The following is a 21,225-nucleotide window of genomic DNA, read 5'->3' as shown; positions in this document are numbered from 1 at the left end:
GTTAATGTATGAAATCTGTCCTTCAGTATTACTCTTTTCTCCTTCAGCATCAACAAGTTTAATGTTATACCACAATGTCACCTGTTATCCTGAATGACTGCAGCTTTGTTATCCCATGTTTTCAATAGTTTACAGCATTTAATCATGCATTTCATATTTACTTGTTGTATGAATACTGAATATTATAATTTTACACTATGTTATGGCATTTTAAGGTATTTCAAGGAGCATTATCTTTATACTGTAGATGCTGTTGTCTAATAAGGAGGAGGCTGCATGGCACGGACAAAAGATTAACACAGATCCAGTTGCTAGAGAGGAAAGACTAGCCAGAAGAAAAGCAAGGTATTGTTTTCATGGTTTTACGCTACTGTCAGCAGCAGAATAGGATATAATAGGATATAAAGCTGGGTGGATAACACTTAAAATTAAGTTGCACTATTATACTGTACTTAATGTTTTATTGCACCGCAGTTAAGGTATAACTGATGGATTATATTAGTTAATATAATATTACACACACACACACACACAATTATGGATTAAAAATGGATTATGAATTATATTAGTTAATAGCTGCTTCACATTATGGGCACTTAATGAAAAATCAAGACAGTACAATTTTGAATTGAGTTTGATAGGCATTTTATGTAGCTATTTTGTTTAGGTATCTTGAAATTGCATTGATGTACCTGCATTGAATAGACATTTACCAGTTACAGTGTAACAATGCATAATTACAACATTAACTATCATGTAATAATTGTGTAAAAATGCAACTTAATGCAAACTTAATTGTTGCCACAGGCTCAAATTAAAGTGATTATTATTAACATTAGCAATGAAATAGTAACAAAACATGTTGAGTGAGAAAGGGAGGGGGAGTTGATTTAACTTTTTAACTTCAAGTGTTGTCATTGTATAGCCTACAATTGATATACTACTAATAACATTTAATGGATGCAAATCCTATTCTGTGCCAGTGTCTTAACTATTACATTTAGATTTTTAGCTATCAGGGAAGAAAGAAGGATGTCAAACCTGATCATCCACCGATCCACACAATGACACACTCTCTAGTGTGGAAGCAATCCACGTTCAGCTAGCCTGCACATTTTAATCATCTTAATCATCTTATCCTGTTTTTTACAGTTTTATAACTTAAAAAATAGCTAAAAGAAAAATACTATTGCTGCTACTAGTAATATTTCATAGGATCATTATTGTTATTGCTGAAGGAATCACATTTAATCAATATGTGTGGTCTGTAGTGATATTGGTCATCCAGGGTAACAAAATATTGTCATACAGTATAACATCAGTATTTTATATTAAATTACAATAAATTTGTTTGGTTAACTCAGAGAGAAAAAAACACATCTCAAAGGATGAAGGGTGAAGTGAATATCAAATATGTTGTATTCAAAATAAAATAATGACATTTTTTCTGGGTAGTTATTTTTCAGCCAGCCAAAGCATGGATATATAAATGTGTGATTATGAAAAATGGGCATAAATATATATATTTAAAAAAACACTTATACTGAATGACATTTTACTAGGCTACATTCATATGAATCACAATAAAAATGAATTATTGGCTTTATTCTTGAATATAACTAATATAAGGGCAAAGATGACAGTCCAATGAACATAAAAAAGCATTTTAAGGAATTGTAATTGCTGTTTTATTTTTTTGCTACTTTGAAATCCTTATACAAAAATCAAATCAAATCAAATTTTATTTGTCACATACACATGGTTAGCAGATATTAATGCGAGTGTAGCGAAATGCTTGTGCTTCTAGTTCCGACAATGCAGTAATAACCAACAAGTAATCTAACTAACAATTCCTAAACTACTGTCTTATACACAAGTGTAAGGGGATAAAGAATATGTACATAAAGATATATGAATGAGTGATGGTACAGAGCAGCATAGGCAAGATACAGTAGATGGTATCGAGTACAGTATATACATATGAGATGAGTATGTAAACGAAGTGGCATAGTTAAAGTGGCTAGTGATACATGTATTATATAAAGATGCAGTAGATGATATAGAGTACAGTATATACGTATACATATGAGATGAATAATGTAGGGTATATAAACATTATATTAGGTAGCATTGTTTAAAGTGGCTAGTGATATATTTTACATCATTTCCCATCAATTCCCATTATTAAAGTGGCTGGAGTTGAGTCAGTGTTTTGGCAGCAGACACTCAATGTTAGTGGGTGCTGTTTAACAGTCTGATGGCCTTGAGATAGAAGCTGTTTTTCAGTCTCTCGGTCCCAGCTTTGATGCACCTGTACTGACCTCGCCTTCTGGATAATAGCGGGGTGAACAGGCAGTGGCTCGGGTGGTTGTTGTCCTTGATGATCTTTATGGCCTTCCTGTAACATCGGGTGGTGTAGGTGTCCTGGAGGGCAGGTAGCTTGCCCCCGGTGATGCGTTGTGCAGACCTCACTACCCTCTGGAGAGCCTTACGGTTGTGGGCGGAGCAGTTGCCGTACCAGGCGGTGATACAGCCCGCCAGGATGCTCTCGATTGTGCATCTGTAGAAGTTTGTGAGTGCTTTTGGTGACAAGCCGAATTTCTTCAGCCTCCTGAGGTTGAAGAGGCGCTGCTGCGCCTTCTTCACGATGCTGTCTGTGTGGGTGGACCAATTCAGTTTGTCTGTGATGTGTATGCCGAGGAACTTAAAACTTACTACCCTCTCCACTACTGTTCCATCGATGTGGATAGGGGGGTGTTCCCTCTGCTGTTTCCTGAAGTCCACAATCATCTCCTTATTTTTGTTGACGTTGAGTGTGAGGTTATTTTCCTGACACCACACTCCGAGGGCCCTCACCTCCTCCCTGTAGGCCGTCTCGTCGTTGTTGGTAATCAAGCCTACCACTGTTGTGTCGTCCGCAAACTTGATGATTGGGTTGGAGGCGTGCGTGGCCACGCAGTCGTGGGTGAACAGGGAGTACAGGGGAGGACTCAGAACGCACCCTTGTGGGGCCCCAGTGTTGAGGATCAGCGGGGTGGAGATGTTGTTGCCTACCCTCACCACCTGGGGGCGGCCCGTCAGGAAGTCCAGTACCCAGTTGCACAGGGCGGGGTCGAGACCCAGGGTCTCGAGCTTGATGACGAGCTTGGAGGGTACAATGGTGTTAAATGCCGAGCTGTAGTCGATGAACAGCATTCTCACATAGGTATTCCTCTTGTCCAGATGGCTTAGGGCAGTGTGCAGTGTGGTTGAGATTGCATCGTCTGTGGACCTATTTGGGCGGTAAGCAAATTGGAGTGGGTCTAGGGTGTCAGGTAGGGTGGAGGTGATATGGTCCTTGTCTAGTCTCTCAAAGGACTTCATGATGACGGAAGTGAGTGCTACGGGGCGGTAGTCGTTTAGCTCAGTTACCTTAGCTTTCTTGGGAACAGGAACAATGGTGGCCCTCTTGAAGCATGTGGGAACAGCAGACTGGTATAGGGATTGATTGAATATGTCCGTAAACACACCAGCCAGCTGGTCTGCGCATGCTCTGAGGGCGCGGCTGGGGATGCCGTCTGGGCCTGCAGCCTTGCGAGGGTTAACACGTTTAAATGTTTTACTCACCTTGGCTGCAGTGAAGGAGAGTCCGCATGTTCTCGTTGCAGGCTGTGTCATTGGCACTTTATTGTCCTCAAAGCATGCAAAAAAGATATGTAGTCTGCTCCTGTATGTTTCTGTGATCACACCACGTCTCGTTAGCCATACATCTTTGAACCAAATACAAATACAAATTCAGTGGGGGAAAAACAATAACATGTTCGTAGTAAAGCATTGTAGGTAATTATCTTGTCCCTTACACAACTTGAATGAGTTCAATAAAAGCCCAAAAGGTATAATTAATTACAAGGGGTAACACTTTATTTTAAAGGTATGTCATTCACAAACAGTATACTCACCATTTATTAATCATTACTTCCACATTTGTAAATGTTAGTAAGCTAGTTCTTCACACATTTATGTATCTCAAATCAAATCCAAGTTATTTGTCAAGTGTGCCGAATACAACAGGTGTAGAGTAGACCTTACAGTGAAATGCTTACTTACAGGCTCTAACCAATAGTGCATAAAAGGTATTAGGTGAACAACAGGTGAGTAAAGAAATAAAAACAACAGTAGAAAAGAAGAAGCAGTGCGGCTGGTTGGGTTGTGTATTGGAGGACGCATGACTTTCAACCTTCGTCTCTCCTGAGCCCGTACAGGAGTTGGAGCGATGAGACAAGATAGTAGCTACTACAACAATTGGATACCACGAAATTGGGGAGAAAAAGGGGTAAAAATAAAAAATAAAATAAAAAAGACTATGCATATATGATAAACAGAGAGTAGCAGCATTTGATTACCTGTCTTATGGGAAGCCTTTTTGTCCTAGACTTGGCACTTCGGTACCAATTGTCATGCGGTAGTAGAGAGAACAGTCTATGACTGGGGTGGCTGGGGTCTTTGACAATTTTTATGGCCTACCTCTGACATCGCCTGGTGTAGAGGTCCTGGATGGCAGGCAGCTTATGCCTTATAAATGGTTTATTACAGACCCATTACCTTATAATCCTATTTGCCCCATGTCATACTAGTCATTAAAATCGGTCAAATGTTTAACTGAACAGAAAGGCATTGTAACCATAATATTAACTATGAAGAGAAGGAAACAGCATGAAAGAATGGAAGTGAAAATAATGGCGGTTGTGAATTGGGACCTGAAACACTGTTATTTTAGAGGTCGTAGGTGGTGCTGTGAGCTGTAGTCATAATGAAAGAACTGTCTATCCAGTGGTGAAGCTCCCCCCCCCCCCACTCTGCCTCTGCTTGCTACTAATGGACAGAGGAGAAGACTGATTAGTCACTGAAAGCCCATCAGGCACAGCGTGTGGCCATTAAACACATGGTGACTCCACTGACTGGAACAAATATCAAAGGCTTTTGGCGAGTCCAAATGTGAGGAGCTTAGAGAACAGGAATAACATACTGTGGACTCCCCTCTGTTGATTTTCACTCTCATGCTGTATGACTAAGTGTTATACTATGTGTGATTAACAACTCTTTTGGTGGGATTAAAATACAGCTATTGTAGTGGGTACAAAGTTAATCAATCTTAATCACTTTCATTTGTCTTTCTCCATCATCCTCCCATGGCAGCTGACACGGCATCTTCCTACTCTTATAGTAGGAGACCGTCAGGCTGCCAGACCTTGGTGAACAAATATCCGTTTGTCATACAAATGATTATTTGTTCTGCAGCGTTTCAGTAAACCCAGGTGCAAAATTCACCTGCGGAAGGGGATTTGAAATTCCAGAAAATTGCCAAGCAGTTTCTCTCTCTGATTGTACTCCAGCGGTGCACATCTGTGCCTTGGCGTTATGAATAGATGGCTGAGTGCTGAGGAGGCAGGGTGTTCATCAGTCTGCGACACTCTTAGAAAAAAAGGGTTCTTCAGCTGTCCTCATAGAATAACATTTTTTTTCCAGGTAGAACCCTTTTGGGAAAGGGTTCTTCATGGAACCCAAAATGGTTCTACCTGGAACCAGAAAGGGTCCTATTGGGATAGCCAAAAAATCATTTTATGTTCTAGATAGCACCTGTTTTTCTAAGAATGTAGGGAGAAGGGGCAAGGTTGTAGGGAGAAGGGGCAAGGTTTAGTCAGGCTGCAGGAGCCACAGGAAGAGAAACCCTTCCTCAGAAGCCTCCCAGTTGGGTGACTGCCAGTCTGCCTCCATCTAATCGCAGAAGGGGCACTCCAATTTAAAACCGTCCATATGATGTGTGTGAAGCCGGGTTTGTGAGGCAGCAATATTTACTGTGTGTTTTTGGTCACTCCAGCAGCCCTGCTGTGGAGACAGTGGACTGTGACTCAAATTGCTGGTCTGTCTGGCTGACTGACTGACTCAGGGGATTCTTTTGTTTAAACTTAGTGAAAGGAGGAGGGTGTGGATGTGCTGCTGCTACTTGCGCTTTCTTCATCTCCTCCTCCCCTCTCCTGTCCTCTTTTCTTCCCGGCGTCAAACCCCTATCAGGCTGTGCTGTGCCTCTATCTTCAGACTAACACGAACCACTGCTTTCAGATCAGACAGAACAGGCCAGCCTCTGTCCTCTGTCCTTACCAGCCTCTATAGTACAGGGGAAGGAGTTTGGCTCCAAAAAATAACCCTGCATTCATTGTTTTATGAAGATGACAAGATGTGATAGTAAATAAAGGGATCTAAAAGAATACATAGTGTTGAGACTGAAAATAATACAGTCTTGCAAGAAATATCACATTTTGGTTGTCAACTATTCCTGCCAAAGTCAAGTTAGAGCTCTATTCAGTCTGTACCACTAAATCGTTGTAAGGTTATTTCCTATTGAGCCAACATATGCAGCTTTTACCGTGAATGCCGTCTCCACTAACGCGGGAACATTGCCTTTACATTTAAATCACTGTATATCGCTGAATTTCCGCACCCACTAATATCCCTTCTCCAGGTGGGTGTCAAATCGAATGTCTCCCCCAGTCAGCTGTCATGTAATGACCCATAACACCTCCTCACAACTCTGCTCGGGAGAGATGAATTTACATTTTTATTTTATTTTTTACGAGGTACATCGTCTACAATAAACTCTGAGCCAGAGGCTGCAGGTGAATCTGTCAAATACCACTACTAATGTGTCCAAATGTGAAGATGTTTAAGGTTAACAAGCACTAAAGCCATATGTACACTGTAGCTTAGAACACTGGTATTACATATACTTTGGTCAAGTATTGCCCAACGGTTTAGGGCTGTACACCACTTTCCCAAGGAACAGATGAATACAACCCCCAGTGTTTTGAATTATGAAAGTCAGTGTCGACAACCTTTAAATACTGAATAAAGAAAAACCTGGTGCCACAATCAGAGTGACTTATATATTTATGGAGAGGTCTCCCTTGTAAAAAAGGTCTTCCAACCTCAACGGGACTTCATAGATAAATAAATGTTAAATAAAACTCCCATTCTCACCCACTATTACTAAGGTTGTGACACCGCTGTCATCTATGCCCTCATTTACAGATAGCTGTAAGGCAGTAGATTTTTCAGAGCATGTTCACCTGTGAAGGTAAGAACATGGACATGACTCAAATCTAAATTATTAGACATTTCTTGAGGGAAATCTACTAAACAGGTAGTGATAAAATGTGATGTGTTGTTTTCTTTTTTTCCTTTCCTGATGTTTATTTGGAGAGGTCTGAGCTACCAGTCGGGTAGATGTTAAATGGTTGAGATTAAACACAGAGGACGGCTGGCATCCTGCACCTCCTGCTTAAATCGGCCCTAATTGACAGAGCAGGAAATTGGAGAGGGAGAGAGGGTGAGAGGGGGAGAGAGGGGGAGAGGGGGAGAGAGGGAGAGATGTATATACACTGTGTACAAAACATTATGAACATCTGCTCTTTCCATGACATAGATTTACCAGGTGAATCCAGGTGAAAGCTATGATCCCTTATTGATGTCACTTGTTAAATTCACTTCAATCAGTGTAGATGGAGGGGAGGAGACAGGTTAAAGAATGATTTTTAAGCCTTGAGACAATTGAGACATGGGTTGTGTATGTGTGCCATTCATGGTAAATGGGCAAGAGAAAATATGTAAGTGCCTTTAAACGAGGTAAGGTAGTAGGTGTCAGGCGCACTGATTTGATTGTGTCAAGAACTGCAACACGGCTGGGTTTTTCCATGCTCAACAGTTTCCCGTGTGTATCAAGAATGGTCCCCAACCCAAAGGACATCCAACCAACTTGAATCAACTGTGGGAAGAATTGGAGTCAACATGGACCAGCATCCCTGTGGAATGCTTTCAACACCTTGTAGAGTCCATGCCCTGATGAATTGAGGCTGATATGAGGGCAGAAGTGGGGGCAGGTCAATATTAAGAAGGTGTTTCTAATGTTTTTCACACTCAGAGTATACAGGATGTATTCCAACATTGGTACTTGGGTCGTGTCAGCGGATGGCAGGCTTGGCCATGTGATTAAACACCTTCCTCACACCTGCTGAAAGGGGTAGGTACCAATAATGTGTATACCGACAGAAAGAGAACCACGGTACACAATGCAATCTAAAATGAATTATCGATTGGGTAAGGAGGTGGGTGAAATGTCCTCTATTGTGACCATTTGATAATAGAATAAGCTAATGGCTGAGCTTATAGAAAGCATTTAAGAGAAGGAAGCACAGTATCTTCTATCACACTATTTATAATTAGGAAGACTCTATACAGTGCTTTATTCCAGTATTGTACACGATACATTGCAAATGTAAGGACATGTCATCTCGCCAGCCTACAGTACACACACTGTATGCCAACGTCGACCTCCCCAGCTCTTATGACATCACTGCGTTTTATCTCTGGAACAATCCGATGTCACTGGGGTGGCGTCTATTAATAACATGCAGCCTGTTGAGATGTACAGGTTTAAGTAAAGGCCCTGTGGTGGTGAAGAGATACTGTACTTGTCGGTTGGACAATGCTCAGCTATCTGCTGGAGCACCACCTCAAAGGGATGATTTTTTTAAAGTTGTATCGTACTGAGAGCATTATGTCAAGCAAATCAAGCAAGGCAGATGGGACTTCTATGGTATCGGTTGTTAGCACTGGAAATGGTTTGCAAAAGATCCAACTGAAGTGCTAATGTTTTCAAAATGTTTAAAAAGAAATGAATATAGGACCAACAGTTTCTAGAGCAAATGTATAGTATCGTGTGTGCTATCTATCGTCACATGCCCTATGACTCGAAGAAACAAACATATGAAAACCAAATTTCTTTATTAAAGATTAAGAAACTCCAAGCAGCATATTCATAAATTAAATGAGTCTCCGTTGATGTACTGTTACAGACTGGATGATATGATAGCTTTTTTTTAATATATTTTTTTCTTGAATCTTGTGGCGTGGGCATTGATACAGTAATGGGGGTACACAGTAAGGCAGTGAAACACTCTCAACCCTTACAGTAGTGTGGAACTTCCCTTTCACCACTATTAGCGGATCATTGGCACAGGTTGTATGCAGAACACAGTGTAAAATGAGATCACTTTGGTTCACATTAGTATCTACTTGTACAACATATACAGGCTTACAACCTCTCCAATTTAGTTTGAAAACCAAGAGCGGGAAAACAGATGGCGTGAAACACTTTTGCGGGATGATATTTCGGGTTTATTCTCATGACATCACTTCTTTCTCGTTCTTTGCTTTCCTTCAATGGCTCTGAGGGGTGATTTGTCACATTTTCCAAGAGGTGAGGACAAACCTTTTTATTGGTATGTGTATAGATCAGCTATCAGTATTCCTGGTACACAATGTGTTGTGCACATGAACAGTAACCACTGACATTCACTATCTCACTTCCTGGCAATGAGTTCTTCAGTATGATAGGCTAAAGGACATAAACAGAAAATATACTGCAGGACATAATTGCATTTTAATTGCACTTACGAAAGTCTTGGTAAAGTTTCGCAGTTCATCCTTAGTTGTAAATGTAATATGAACTGCTGCCCTGCAAAGTGCACAGGTTAATCGATGGGGAAATTCTGTTAATTTTATGAACAGAGTTCCATCAGTATTTAGACAGTAGGATATGTCACCTGTACTGCTATTACACTGTAATAGTTTAGAATTTTTATATCACTCCTTTATCTTCCATCTACCTTGGTGATAATTACTCCATTACAAATTATAAACATGAGACATTACAATATTATATATCTACTTTTCTCCATCTGCAGTTGAAATGACTTAACTACTCTGAAAGGAGACAAACTGTATACAACTTTTCAACAATAAATCCTTCAGTAAAAAATGAACACAGATTTTTCAAATGAGCTTTTTTTGTTGTTAAAAATAACATTTTTCTGTTTTAAACATCCCTCCCACACAACTAAGGAAACATATGGTATACATCGTCAGGGACAAGATTCAGTCAAGACATTTCCTTTGAACATTCTCCTAACGTAAGCCTAACTCTAAGGTCTGGCCTTAGCAATGTGAGACGTTTGACTGATGTTACGCTGTACACGGCACCCTTTAGTACCAGCTTTGTTTGGTGTTGGGAGCTGACTGACACTAAATCTCCCTATGTCTTTGACAACATAGGGCTGAAATTGAGCTCTATGAAATACCTTCCATTTCAAAAATATGTAGAACTCATAAGAGACAATTACTCCAGTTCCAGTCTTTATCAATGATTCTCTAAGACTTTAAAGTAGGAAAACAAAAACACCTTGAAAAATGTATATGCCTTACAAACAAAATGAATCCCTCTATTGGGAATATTCTCCTCTGATACCGCTCTATAGATATGGTTGTTGTTACAGTGGTACATAACAGTTGGTGTTCTACATTATGTCTCTATGGTGCATGGCCATCTAAGAATGAACTGTGGAGAGACATCTTTTATTTCGGCACTTAGAAAACAATCACAATGAATTTGCGTCATTATTCATATAGAACAAAATTTACAAAGCCATTCAAACAGTCGTTTTTTTTAATATCATTTTTTTTATCTTGTTTTTTTTATTTGTAACTCAACTTCAAAAATTGAGAATATTCAAAATACACTTTTACTTCACTTCGTTCTCTCAGTATTTACAAATATATACAAGTAAAATTTTCTGTTCTTTCGACGACGTTGGTTGTTCAACAGGTAATAAAAATCTCTTATTTTTCTCGTTTGTAGACTTTTCATATTTTTTTCTTCATATATTTTTCAACAATCCCCCAGAATATCAGATGAGGGGAAGGACATGTGACATTGAGATGGCACCATTAGATGGATGTACTGTGGGTGGACTCAATGGCTTCTGGGATGGGTCCTCCGGGAACTCCCTGATATGACATTGGCATGGGCGTCTTGGCGGGACTCTGTCGGAACAGCCCCCCGTTGGGAGCTCTGTGTTTGCACTGAATGGAGGGGATGGTGGAGCTGCTGAGGGGGTGGTGGGGGAGGGTGCTGCCAGGGCCCTGAGCTAGTGTCCGACCCAGGCCCCCCCCATGACCCTCCCCTGGGAGATAGGCGCTCACAGACAGGCCCGTGCCCGGGTAGTCCCGCACAGACTCCAGCTGCTGGCTGGGCTGCATGCTGCCGATGTCCAGCGCAGAGATCTCGATAGACGGGCCGGGGATCTGCTTGTGCGCCATGTCCTCGTCCATAAGACTGTTCATACGCCGATGCACCTGTTCCAGATTCACCTCCTTGTCCTAGAGTGTGAGAGAGAGAGACGGGGAGGGAGAGACACAGAGGCTGAGATGGGCTGTTCCACAGGCTTTTCACCAGCTACAAACATTTACTTCCACTCTCCCTTCCTTAGTTTTTTTGAGGTGGTTTGTTTCCCAAGCCTCTTTGATTGTTTCACTCAACATGCTTGTCGGGTAATGTTCGTTGTAAGTGCCCAATTGGAATTGAGGTGACTCAATTACAGTTGTATAGAATGTGCACCTTGAAATCAAACTTGGCCAGTGGACATAGACAGTTTGATGTTTAGTAAGGGGTGTCAAATCTTTGACAGACGACACCAATACTGGAGCCAAACCATATCCTGACCTCTACTGACTTTTCTAGATTGCCATGCAACCTTAGGCTTCTGCGAACCCACTCAAGCATTTGTGGACAGGAAAAGTAACCTAAGGATATGAGGCATTTCTGAGGCTACGGTAAGTGCAATGTAACATATTACATGCCACATGAAGACGGTTATAAAGGAACAACGCATTGCTGATGCGACAGGAAATATAGTACAATGTCAAGTTGAAGTATTATATTCAGTGCCTTATTGAGATGGTCATACATGAAAAACGAATGTCTGACGCTACAGTATATTGTTGCAAAGTTGTGGTAATATATTGGTGTCCCATTAAGATCGCCAAACATGTATACATGGGCTTCTACAGTGTTCTTTAAAAAAATAAGTATATATTATTTGCTGACAAAATATGTTACATCGGCACATCTAGATAGAGGACAAGAAGCTTTATGGTAGCAGGAATCACTAGTCAATCAGGAGAAGAATCCTTGCACTTGGTGGCTACATTAGGCTACTTTGTCGGCAGGTGCAGCTTGGCTCCAGTAGTGGTCTGACAAGACGATTATATTAGTTCAATTACTGAATATGAAGACAACATCCACGTTGATCCCTATGTGCAGCACATATACAACACAATACATTGCAGAGGTTAAGCTTCTACATATGGAGGACAAGCGCAACCAATGAAAATAATACATGTTTTGGAATGATGACATAATCAGAAATGTGAATCTACGATGATGGGTGATGACTTGTTATTCTATGCTCATCTACTACATGATCTACACATGAAAAAATATTTGATTATATTGTCCACTGGAAACGAAGAAGTCCTATATTTCAATCATCTTTATGTGATATTGGAGATTAAGAACAAGCCTACATGCAATTTTGGAGACTAACCTAATGCACTGGAAATACTATGCAATTATAATGGATGTTGTTTGGCAACATAGATGCAGAAATACTTTCAAAAAACATTTACTCCTCTCATACTGCCAGACTGTATGTGTTGGAGTTGAATAATTTAAGACACGAACTTTTGATGAGATCAGTGTTGCGTCAAACAGCGTAACTAAACGCCACTGTGATTCTACAGCGCATCAACTACTCTTCCTCTTGTCAATACCAACTGCCTGTCAGAAGCACATTCAACCACAGCCTCCCAACTAAAAATAGAAAACAAAGTGTTCTAGAGGAGATCCTAAACATTACTAAGCCACTTAATCCATCTTGACACATTAGATTCCAGACAACAACAGTGTTTCCCACATCAGTTTGAACCTTCCCGGAATGTACAAATATGTATCTTGATATGATTTGTTCTGAATACTTTATCAACAGAGACGTCGATTATAGGAATTCATTTACAGCAGTATCAATCCAGTATCATAAAAGACTCCCAAAGCTAATTAAAACATCTCAGCCAAGGCTATTGTTTTAGCAGACTGGCTCCTCATTAAAATATGTTTATAATCTCGCTGCATTGGCGGCACGCCTAAACAAATAGCTGCCTCAAATTAAACCACCGCACCGGAGTTTTAATAAGAGTGTGTTGATTTAAATTGAGAGGAAATAACACCATGCTCTACGGTGTGAAAGCTTTGGTAATGCAGAAACAACTCATAACAAAACTATAAAACCACTCTATCCATCCATGGTGAGCCTGACATTGTTTGAATGACTTATCTAGGCTTGAGTAAGCTGTTTTCAAAATGTCCTCCGTAGGTCCTGTATTGTGGTTGTTTGTATTGTGGTATTGTGGCTGATCTCTGTATCACTATACACCAACTGTGTCAAACTTTACGAACACATTTAGAGATATGTATGCATTTACAAAGGCCGTTATCCGAGTCCTGCACTGCTTATAACAACTGTTATAACGCACTGTCTATAGTATAAGGCACAATAAAGCGTCATAATGAGGTAGTTCATAGAAAATGTCACTGAATTAAATGTCTCTTATTCCCCATACAATGTTTCTAGGTGAGGCCCTCGTCATGCATCCAACCATTACGAAAAAAACTAACCAAAAAAGGAGAAGGAACAGAATAAGAAAATAGGAGGATTGCCAATGATGGGAAAGATGGTGTTGTGGAGTTTTAGATCAAGATGGCCCCCCAAGCCCAGTCAGACAGAGAAGAGTGCCCCTTTAATGCAGCAGCACAAATCAGATCTTAGGAGCTCTATTCTGACCTGTGTCAATAGCTTCTGCTTCATCCCAGTCTCTTTCTCTCTCTGTCCAAATGTCCTTCCTCCCTTCCGATGAAGCAGTGGTAATCTCATTATATGTCAATGGACCAGAAACCCTTGCCAGTCTGTAATCCTTAGTAACCTGCACGAGATCATAGAACAGTCAAGAATAAGAACGGATGGATGTCCACATTGACATAGAATAGCAATAAGATGTCACACAGTGAATTACTAGGGATTATAAACTGGGTGGTTCGCGCCCTGAATGCTGATTGGATGAAAGCCATGGTATATCAGACCGTATACTACGGGTATGACAAAACATTATTTTTACTGCTCTAATTATGTTGGTAACCAGTTTATAATAGCAATAAGGCACCTCAGGGGTTTGTGGTATATGGCCAATATACCACGACTAAGGGCTGTATCCAGGTACTCCGCGTTGCGTCGTGCTGAAGAACGGACCTTTGCCGTGTTATATTGGCCAAATACCACCCCCCCCCCTGTGCCTTATTGCTTAATTATGGACTGGGTTGGACAGATACAGTGGCTCTTATTGCTGTGGGGTGACGCATGCAAGCGTCCAGTTTCTGCTCAACCTTTAGTTTAGAGATCCATGTCAAGCCTTAACTTGTCTCATGTTATATGCCCGGGAAAGTCACTCATGCGAGAGGTCTTGATAGACATAGAATTAGAATAGTCATTTAATAAGATCTCTGTGTTGATATACATCATGTTGACATCATCGCAGTAACTTGAGTGGATTAAACGCATAAGAAAGGCTTAAAGTGAACTGGCATTGATGCATAAGGTGTAATCAGTGTAAATCAGCTTAGCAGGCACTTATCTGGTGAAAGTGTAACGAGAATCAATGAAAAGTGTTCTCTGTGGTAGGCAGTGTGAATGTGTTTACAGTTCAGGGTAAGGAAGCTGTCTTGGTAATCAATGGGTTTTGATTATTTCAGGAATACTAATTTTACGGGGAACTTAAAACAAAATCGATACTGACGTCTTCTCAGAAATGTGTTATCCTGAAGGCAGCTAAAGGGTTTATTGATGTGATTAACATACATCAATGAATATGTTCTATTTCAAAGAGTTTTGAAAAATACCAATAATCCAGATGGAAATATTAGAGTAAGAAAATGATAAAGGGGATTTGTCTTCATCTGGGAGCTGTGTGAGGTACATATGCCATACAAAAACAGATGGATTTGGTTTCAGAGAATGGGAAGGTGATAGATAGGGGGGACCAAATTCTATTTCAATCTGAGCACAATCTACAACTGTGTGTTCAGTAGCTCCACTAAATGGTGGTCTGCAGCTACTGTAGATCCTTAAAGTAGAGTGCGGTAGTGTCCTCCCCCTGTTGCCCTGTCCTCCGGGCTCTGTGCTCGGTCACCTCTTTGGGCTGCTCTTGCCCGCAGCGGTTGCTGTTCCACCACATCTCCAGGCCAGCAACCAGGCAGGCCAGCAGCAGTCCTGCAGCCAGGACGCAGAAAACCCCTGCGAAGCTGTGTAGTTTCAGGGACCGCCCGTCGGGCGTGGCGTTGGAATGGCTGTTGAGGTCACAGCGGCCCATACGAGGCCACCACTTCTGCTTCAGGATGTCCAGGTCTCCTTTCTCCTGCAGCTCCAGGATCCTGCATTGAGGGGAAATATCTGGGTGTAAGAGGGTCCTAAAGTCCTCATTTCTAAAATCCTGTCTGTAACAGCCTTCAAACTTAGTACAGCAAAAGAGGAACCTTGCCTGAAAACAGCCTGTTGTACTAAGTTTGAAGGCTGCTAAACAAAGGATTATAGGAGTAAGGACTCTGGGACCCTAGTTGCATTATAATTACATTTGTATGCTATCATGTCACTAAAGTAACAATGAAAAATAGACCTGCTGTATCTTCTGCAGATTAAAGCATTAATTTGTGACCATTCCCACAGCATAGTGTTTTAGTGATTTGTTGAATTATGCTTGCGCAGTGAATTAAACCCCCACAGTAAACTTCATTAAATGTCAGCTTTTGTAGTCCTTCACTGACACAAATTAAATCCAAAATAAAACAAGAATGAAGAACTGCTTAATTAAAAGAAAAGGAGCCGTGGCGAGGAGGGAAAGGCCATTATCAGAGTACCGCCCCTGTGGGCAAACAGTCATTTCTGAGATGAAAAGGAGCACATGGCGAATTTGTAAGGTTATGGATGGACGAGGCCGCTGAGGGAGGGATGGAGGAGAATGGATGATGATGATGATGGGACAAGGGACGGTAGCAAGTAAGATGAATCCGTCTCTGTAGAGGAGATGACATCCTGGTTCAGCCCGTTATTACCCCCTAAGCATCCCAGCTGTCCTCAAAGCACATTACCATCCCACCACCACCACCACCACCATTTCTGTTAGCCCAGGATTTCCCAGGCGGATATTCACCCAGGCCATTATGAGTAGAGACAGGGGGACAGTGTTCAGTTCAGTGGGGATAAGCATTATAGGAGATCTTCCATGGAAGGACCTCATTAGGCTCTTAGGCTCTGACCCCGGTCTTCCCCTGCTATGGCCCTGCATACTAAGTGTGCACTCCGAAGGGCCCTGATGAAGAACACCTCGGAAAGATTGGAGAGGATTTAAGTGTTCCAACACATTGACCTCTGGTGATTTATCAAATGTGTGGCTTCCATGAGCCCCAGATCAAACCTGATCTAAGGATGACTAGCTGGCTGACACTGGTTCTGCTTTGTAGAAGGATCATTGTCCCTATCCTAAGCGTTTTAGTCACTAGAACGGCAGATCTTTCTGGTTGTGAAGTTGGGATAGCACTCAAACAACAGAAACAGTTTATTTTCACTGAGTTGAACAGAGTTAGATTTCTTAACTTAAAGATAGTGTGACTAAACATTTTCGGTTGTTTTCACAGAACTGTTATACGTGAGAAGAATCAATACAAGATATGTGGGAATGTAGTCAAGACTCGGGGATTTTGGGATTCATTTTGGGGATATGCTTGGCCAATATCCTTGGCCAATACACAGTCCTAATTAGTTACATGTGATTATGGAGAGATTTAGACAATCAGCATGTAAAATCTGCCGGCTTCTGTTATCTTCGCAATGGGATCAATTTGCAATGGACAATACAAAGGAGAAAAAACTGCAACTAAAAGACCAAAGATTTTGAAATGTTGTTAAGATTTGAAGACATTGCCTAGGTATTTCGTTCAAATATGAATCATTAACCATTTTCATGGAAATAATTAGCAGAATCATGTTAACTCATATTGAATAATTCCTCTAACTCAGCTGGAACATAAAACGTGTTCATGACTGTAACCCGGACTTATAGTAAAAATGTTCAACTTTCCTTTAAGGATAAGTTGCAGTGATCCCCTACTCTGTAAATCAAACACATCACGTGGCTCCTCAAGGGTGGTTTAGTGAGAAGTAATAAAAAATAATAGCATTATATGACCACATTCTAACTGTGCTGCAATGTATACATCTGGTAATATATAATTTCATGGGGGAACAGCATTAGAAGGGCATTAAAATCATGCATTAAGTAACTGTGAATGACAGAAGTGTAGTAACTCCCCAGCTAACACATTCGGTTCCATGGAAGTTGCTGGAAAGTATGTTTTTGGTTTCAACCTTGGTTGTGGGAACAAAGCCATACGTTTCCTGATTGGTAAACTGAACAATTTTAAAAATGTACTGACAACAGAAAGCCAAGCAAAGCCAAGCAACTATTCTGCACCATTCCAATAAAGTTGCAGTAAGGTTGTATGCAGAATATCCATAGGACAACCACGCTCTAAGAAGAATATGTTTCTCAGAACATTATGTGCTAGCTGGGTCCTAACCTTTATTAAAAGCATTTTGACTAGTGTTTTTACTTCAAAGTGAATTTATAAAAACATTGTCTTAGTGGGCCTTTCATTTCCTCATCAAACTCCCCCTAAAATGGATGAGTATAACCACCGAATGACCTCTCAGCCAATTACGGCCTTCAATTACCTTAGGCGCTGTCAACCATCAGTGATTATGTTTATGACTTTTATGAAGCAGAGAAAGTAATTAGGAATCAAGGTAGGTGTGCGTTTAACCATATGCACTTAAGACTTATTTATTTCCAAAAAGGGGTGGAAGGAAGAGATGAGGTGATGAAAGGAGAGGGAGAGGTGAGGAGAAGAAGATACTGAATAGAACAGATGATAGGGCGTTGGTATATCATTAATGCATAAACATTGTAATGAAACGAGGGAGTAGCACGAGGTTTCGAGGCCAGAATCGATTTTCCAAAACCGGACATGTTACCTCTGCTCTAAGAAAGCTAGTTCCCTTTGGGGGAGCAATAATAATGCTTATCAACGCCAGCGTCGTTACAATATAGAGGGTGTATAATGAGGTTGGTGGCGTTGCTCACTTCTGGGAGAAGAGGTCTCTGTAGGGACTCCCATGCTGCATGGCGATGCCGTAGCCTTTGCTGCTCATGCTGTTTCCTGTGACGGTGATGGTGCAGTCATCGTCCGTCAGTGCGGCATACTCCACCACAGCCATGTCCCACAGGAAGGCATACGGGCCCTTCTTCGCCTGAAGAGGATTGACAATCAATGACCCTGCTAATGATCCAGATGCTATACATGCTGCCTATACAATAACATTGTTTTCCATGATAGAACCTAAAGGATGATAAATGTCAATGTGAAGTCTGGAGAAGGCCGATGCAGTGCCTTCGGAAAGGTAATCAGATCCCTTGACTTTTTTCCACATTTTGTTATGTTACAGCTTTATTCTAAAATGAATTAAATAGTTTTTTCCCCCTCATCCATCTACACACAATACCCCATAATGACAAAGAAAAAACAGGTATTTAGAATTGTTTGCAAATGTATTAAATATAAAACTCAGAAAAATTTGATTCAGACCCTTTACTCAATACTTTGTTGAAGCACTTTTGGCAGCGATTCCAGCCATGAGTCTTCTTGGGTATGATGCTACAGGCTTGACACACCTGTATTTGGGGAGTTTCTCCCATTGGATGGGGAACTTCGCCCGGGTTCGATCGGGTTCAAGTCTTGGCTCTGGCTGGGCCACTCAAGGACATTCAGAGAACCTGCCACTCCTGCATTGTCTTGGCTGTGTGCTTAGGGTCGTTGTCCTGATGGAAGGTGAACCTTCACCCCAGTCTGAGGTCCTGAGCGCTCTGGAGCAGGTTTTCATCAAGTATCTCTCTGTACTTCATCTTTCCTTGATCCTGACTAGTCTCCCAGTCCCTGCCACTGAAAAACATCCCCACAACATGATTCTGCCACCACCAGGCTTAACCATAGGGATGGTCCCAGGTTTCTTTCAGACTTGACTCTTGGCATTCAGGCCAAATAGTTCAATCTTGATTTCTTCAGACCAGAGCATCTTGTTTCTTATGGTTTGAGAGTCTTCAGGTGCCTTTTGGAAAACTCCAAACGGGCTGTCATGTGCCTTTTACAGAGGAGTGGCTTAATTCTACCATAAAGGCCTTATTGTTGGAGTGCTATAGAGATGGGTGTCCTTCTGGAAGGTTCTCCCATCTCCACAGAGGAACTGAAGTTTTGTCAGAGTGACCATCAGGTTCTTGGTCACCTCCCTGACCAAGGCCCTTCACCCCTGATTGAACAGTTTGATCAGTCGACCAGCTCTAGGAAGAGTCTTGGTGTTTCCAAACTCCTTCTTTTAAGAATGATGGAGGCCACTGTGTTCTTGGGAACCTTCAATGCTGTAGAAATGTTTTGGTACCCTTCCCCAGATTTGTGCCTCAACACAATCCTGTATCAGAGCTCAACGGACAATTCCTTTGCCCTCATGGCTTGGTTTTTGCTCTGACATGCACTGTCAACTGTGGGACATTATATAGACAGGTGTTTGCCTTTCCAAATCATGTCCAGTCAATTGAATTTAACACAGGTGGACTCCAATGAAGTTGTAGAAACATCTCACGGATGATCAATGGAAACAGGATCATCCAAAATAAAACAGGAGTTTTATTTAGAGTCTCATGGCAAAAGGTCTGAAACCTTATGTAAACGAATTATTTCTGCTTTAATACATATGCAACAAAAATCTAAAAACCTGTTTTCACTTTGTCATTTTGGGCTATTGTGTGTAGATTGATGAGGAAAAAACGTTATTTAATACATTTTTAGACTAAGCCTGTAATGTAAAACAATTTGGGAAAAGGTAAGGGGTCTTAACACTTTCCGAATGCGTTTTATGTGGGAACGACTGTGAACATCGTATCCCAATTCCATGAAGGTGTAGGACTCTAATGAATATGCAGTACCTTGGTAGAACAGACACACTTCAATCCATTTACTGTATAGGTTTCTTTTCTAGGTTGATTCCCGTTGTCGACTGGGCTATTTGTTAACTTGCGCTTTTGATACAAAAACCTTTTAACTCAGAAACAGAAGGTGATGTGTGTTTTGATGTTGTCTCCACATAATTGCTACCTCTTACAGCACTCTCTCCTTTTGTGAGTCCTCAATGGACTGACCCAGAAACATACTGCTACAAAGGCAGACATTGTCTGTTGACAAACACAAATACATCTGCCGTGCTGCTAAAAGGCTCAGTTGGCTGAGTTTGAGAAAAAAAAGCCTTTGTTCTGCAGTATAAAGACTAAATGTCTTTATACAGCACCTCTGTTTCCCTCCTCTACATTGTCAGAATAGCTGCTGGTAGCTAATTGAAATTGACTTGCATTGGAGAAAAGAAAAGACAATGCAAGAATGCTAATTCAAATGTGAACACAGACCAAATTCGAAGACATATGTCATGGTACTTCCCAGCATATGGGTAGGCAAAGTGCTCGTGCTGTTCTTCCTTAGCTATTTATTACAGGCAGTTTATGAGATTAACCAGTGTAATTGGTACAAATGTCACAAAACAGCACTTGCAGTTATTCCAGACTGACAGATCGTCAAAGACAATGTTGAATTTGCCTATCTAATTGGTTTTAAATATTGTGGAACTACAAGCGCAGTATTGAGCGAGAACAGTGTGACTCCATACTATGAAACGACAATATTATACTGTTTTCTCTTTTTGTGGAAATCCACAGTAGCTAAGCAAAACAACCTAAAGTGATTGCCAGTCTGTACTCAGGAATCCTCTCTGTATTGGCATATACCTGCCTTGTCTTTGTCAACCTACCTTGCGGATGCCCTCTGAGGGACTGGACACAGAGTAATCATGGCCGTTGTTCTTACTGATGGTCCTCCACAGCTCTGCGAATGTGCTGTCCTGCTCCAGAGGGTTGGTGCCCTTGTTCTTGAAGTAGTCGTAGACGGCTGAGTCTCTCACGGTGCCGTAGGACACGTCCATCTGCCTGGACAGGTCCTGGAATGTCCTGTAGAGACATAGAGGGAAGAACACAGAGAAATACATCAAGTCAAATGTATAACAAGACAGATATTGTGTGTACAGTAAAGTACACTGT

The 21,225-nt window shown here is 41.2% G+C and overlaps 1 protein-coding gene across 1 annotated transcript in view; it reads right to left on the bottom strand.

The window, feature by feature from the left end:
• Nucleotides 1-8,800: 8,800 nt before the first annotated feature.
• The window catches only part of grid1b (glutamate receptor, ionotropic, delta 1b), a 387,649-nt gene continuing 375,224 nt past the window's right edge, over nt 8,801-21,225 (bottom strand). The window contains exons 13-16 of the mRNA XM_064924197.1: nt 20,940-21,135; nt 18,175-18,341; nt 15,169-15,409; nt 8,801-11,250 (exon numbers count right to left, since the gene is read on the bottom strand). Of these exons, the coding sequence (XP_064780269.1) occupies nt 10,819-11,250; nt 15,169-15,409; nt 18,175-18,341; nt 20,940-21,135 (1,036 nt within the window). The 3' untranslated portion in view covers nt 8,801-10,818. The remainder of the gene's footprint in view (nt 11,251-15,168; nt 15,410-18,174; nt 18,342-20,939; nt 21,136-21,225) is intronic.

The sequence above is a fragment of the Oncorhynchus masou genome, chromosome 18 (assembly GCF_036934945.1).
Source record: "Oncorhynchus masou masou isolate Uvic2021 chromosome 18, UVic_Omas_1.1, whole genome shotgun sequence".
NCBI classification, from domain to species: Eukaryota; Metazoa; Chordata; class Actinopteri; order Salmoniformes; family Salmonidae; genus Oncorhynchus; species Oncorhynchus masou.
The sequence above is the reverse complement of the archived record's forward strand: the minus strand, read 5'-3'. Positions and strand labels throughout refer to the sequence as shown.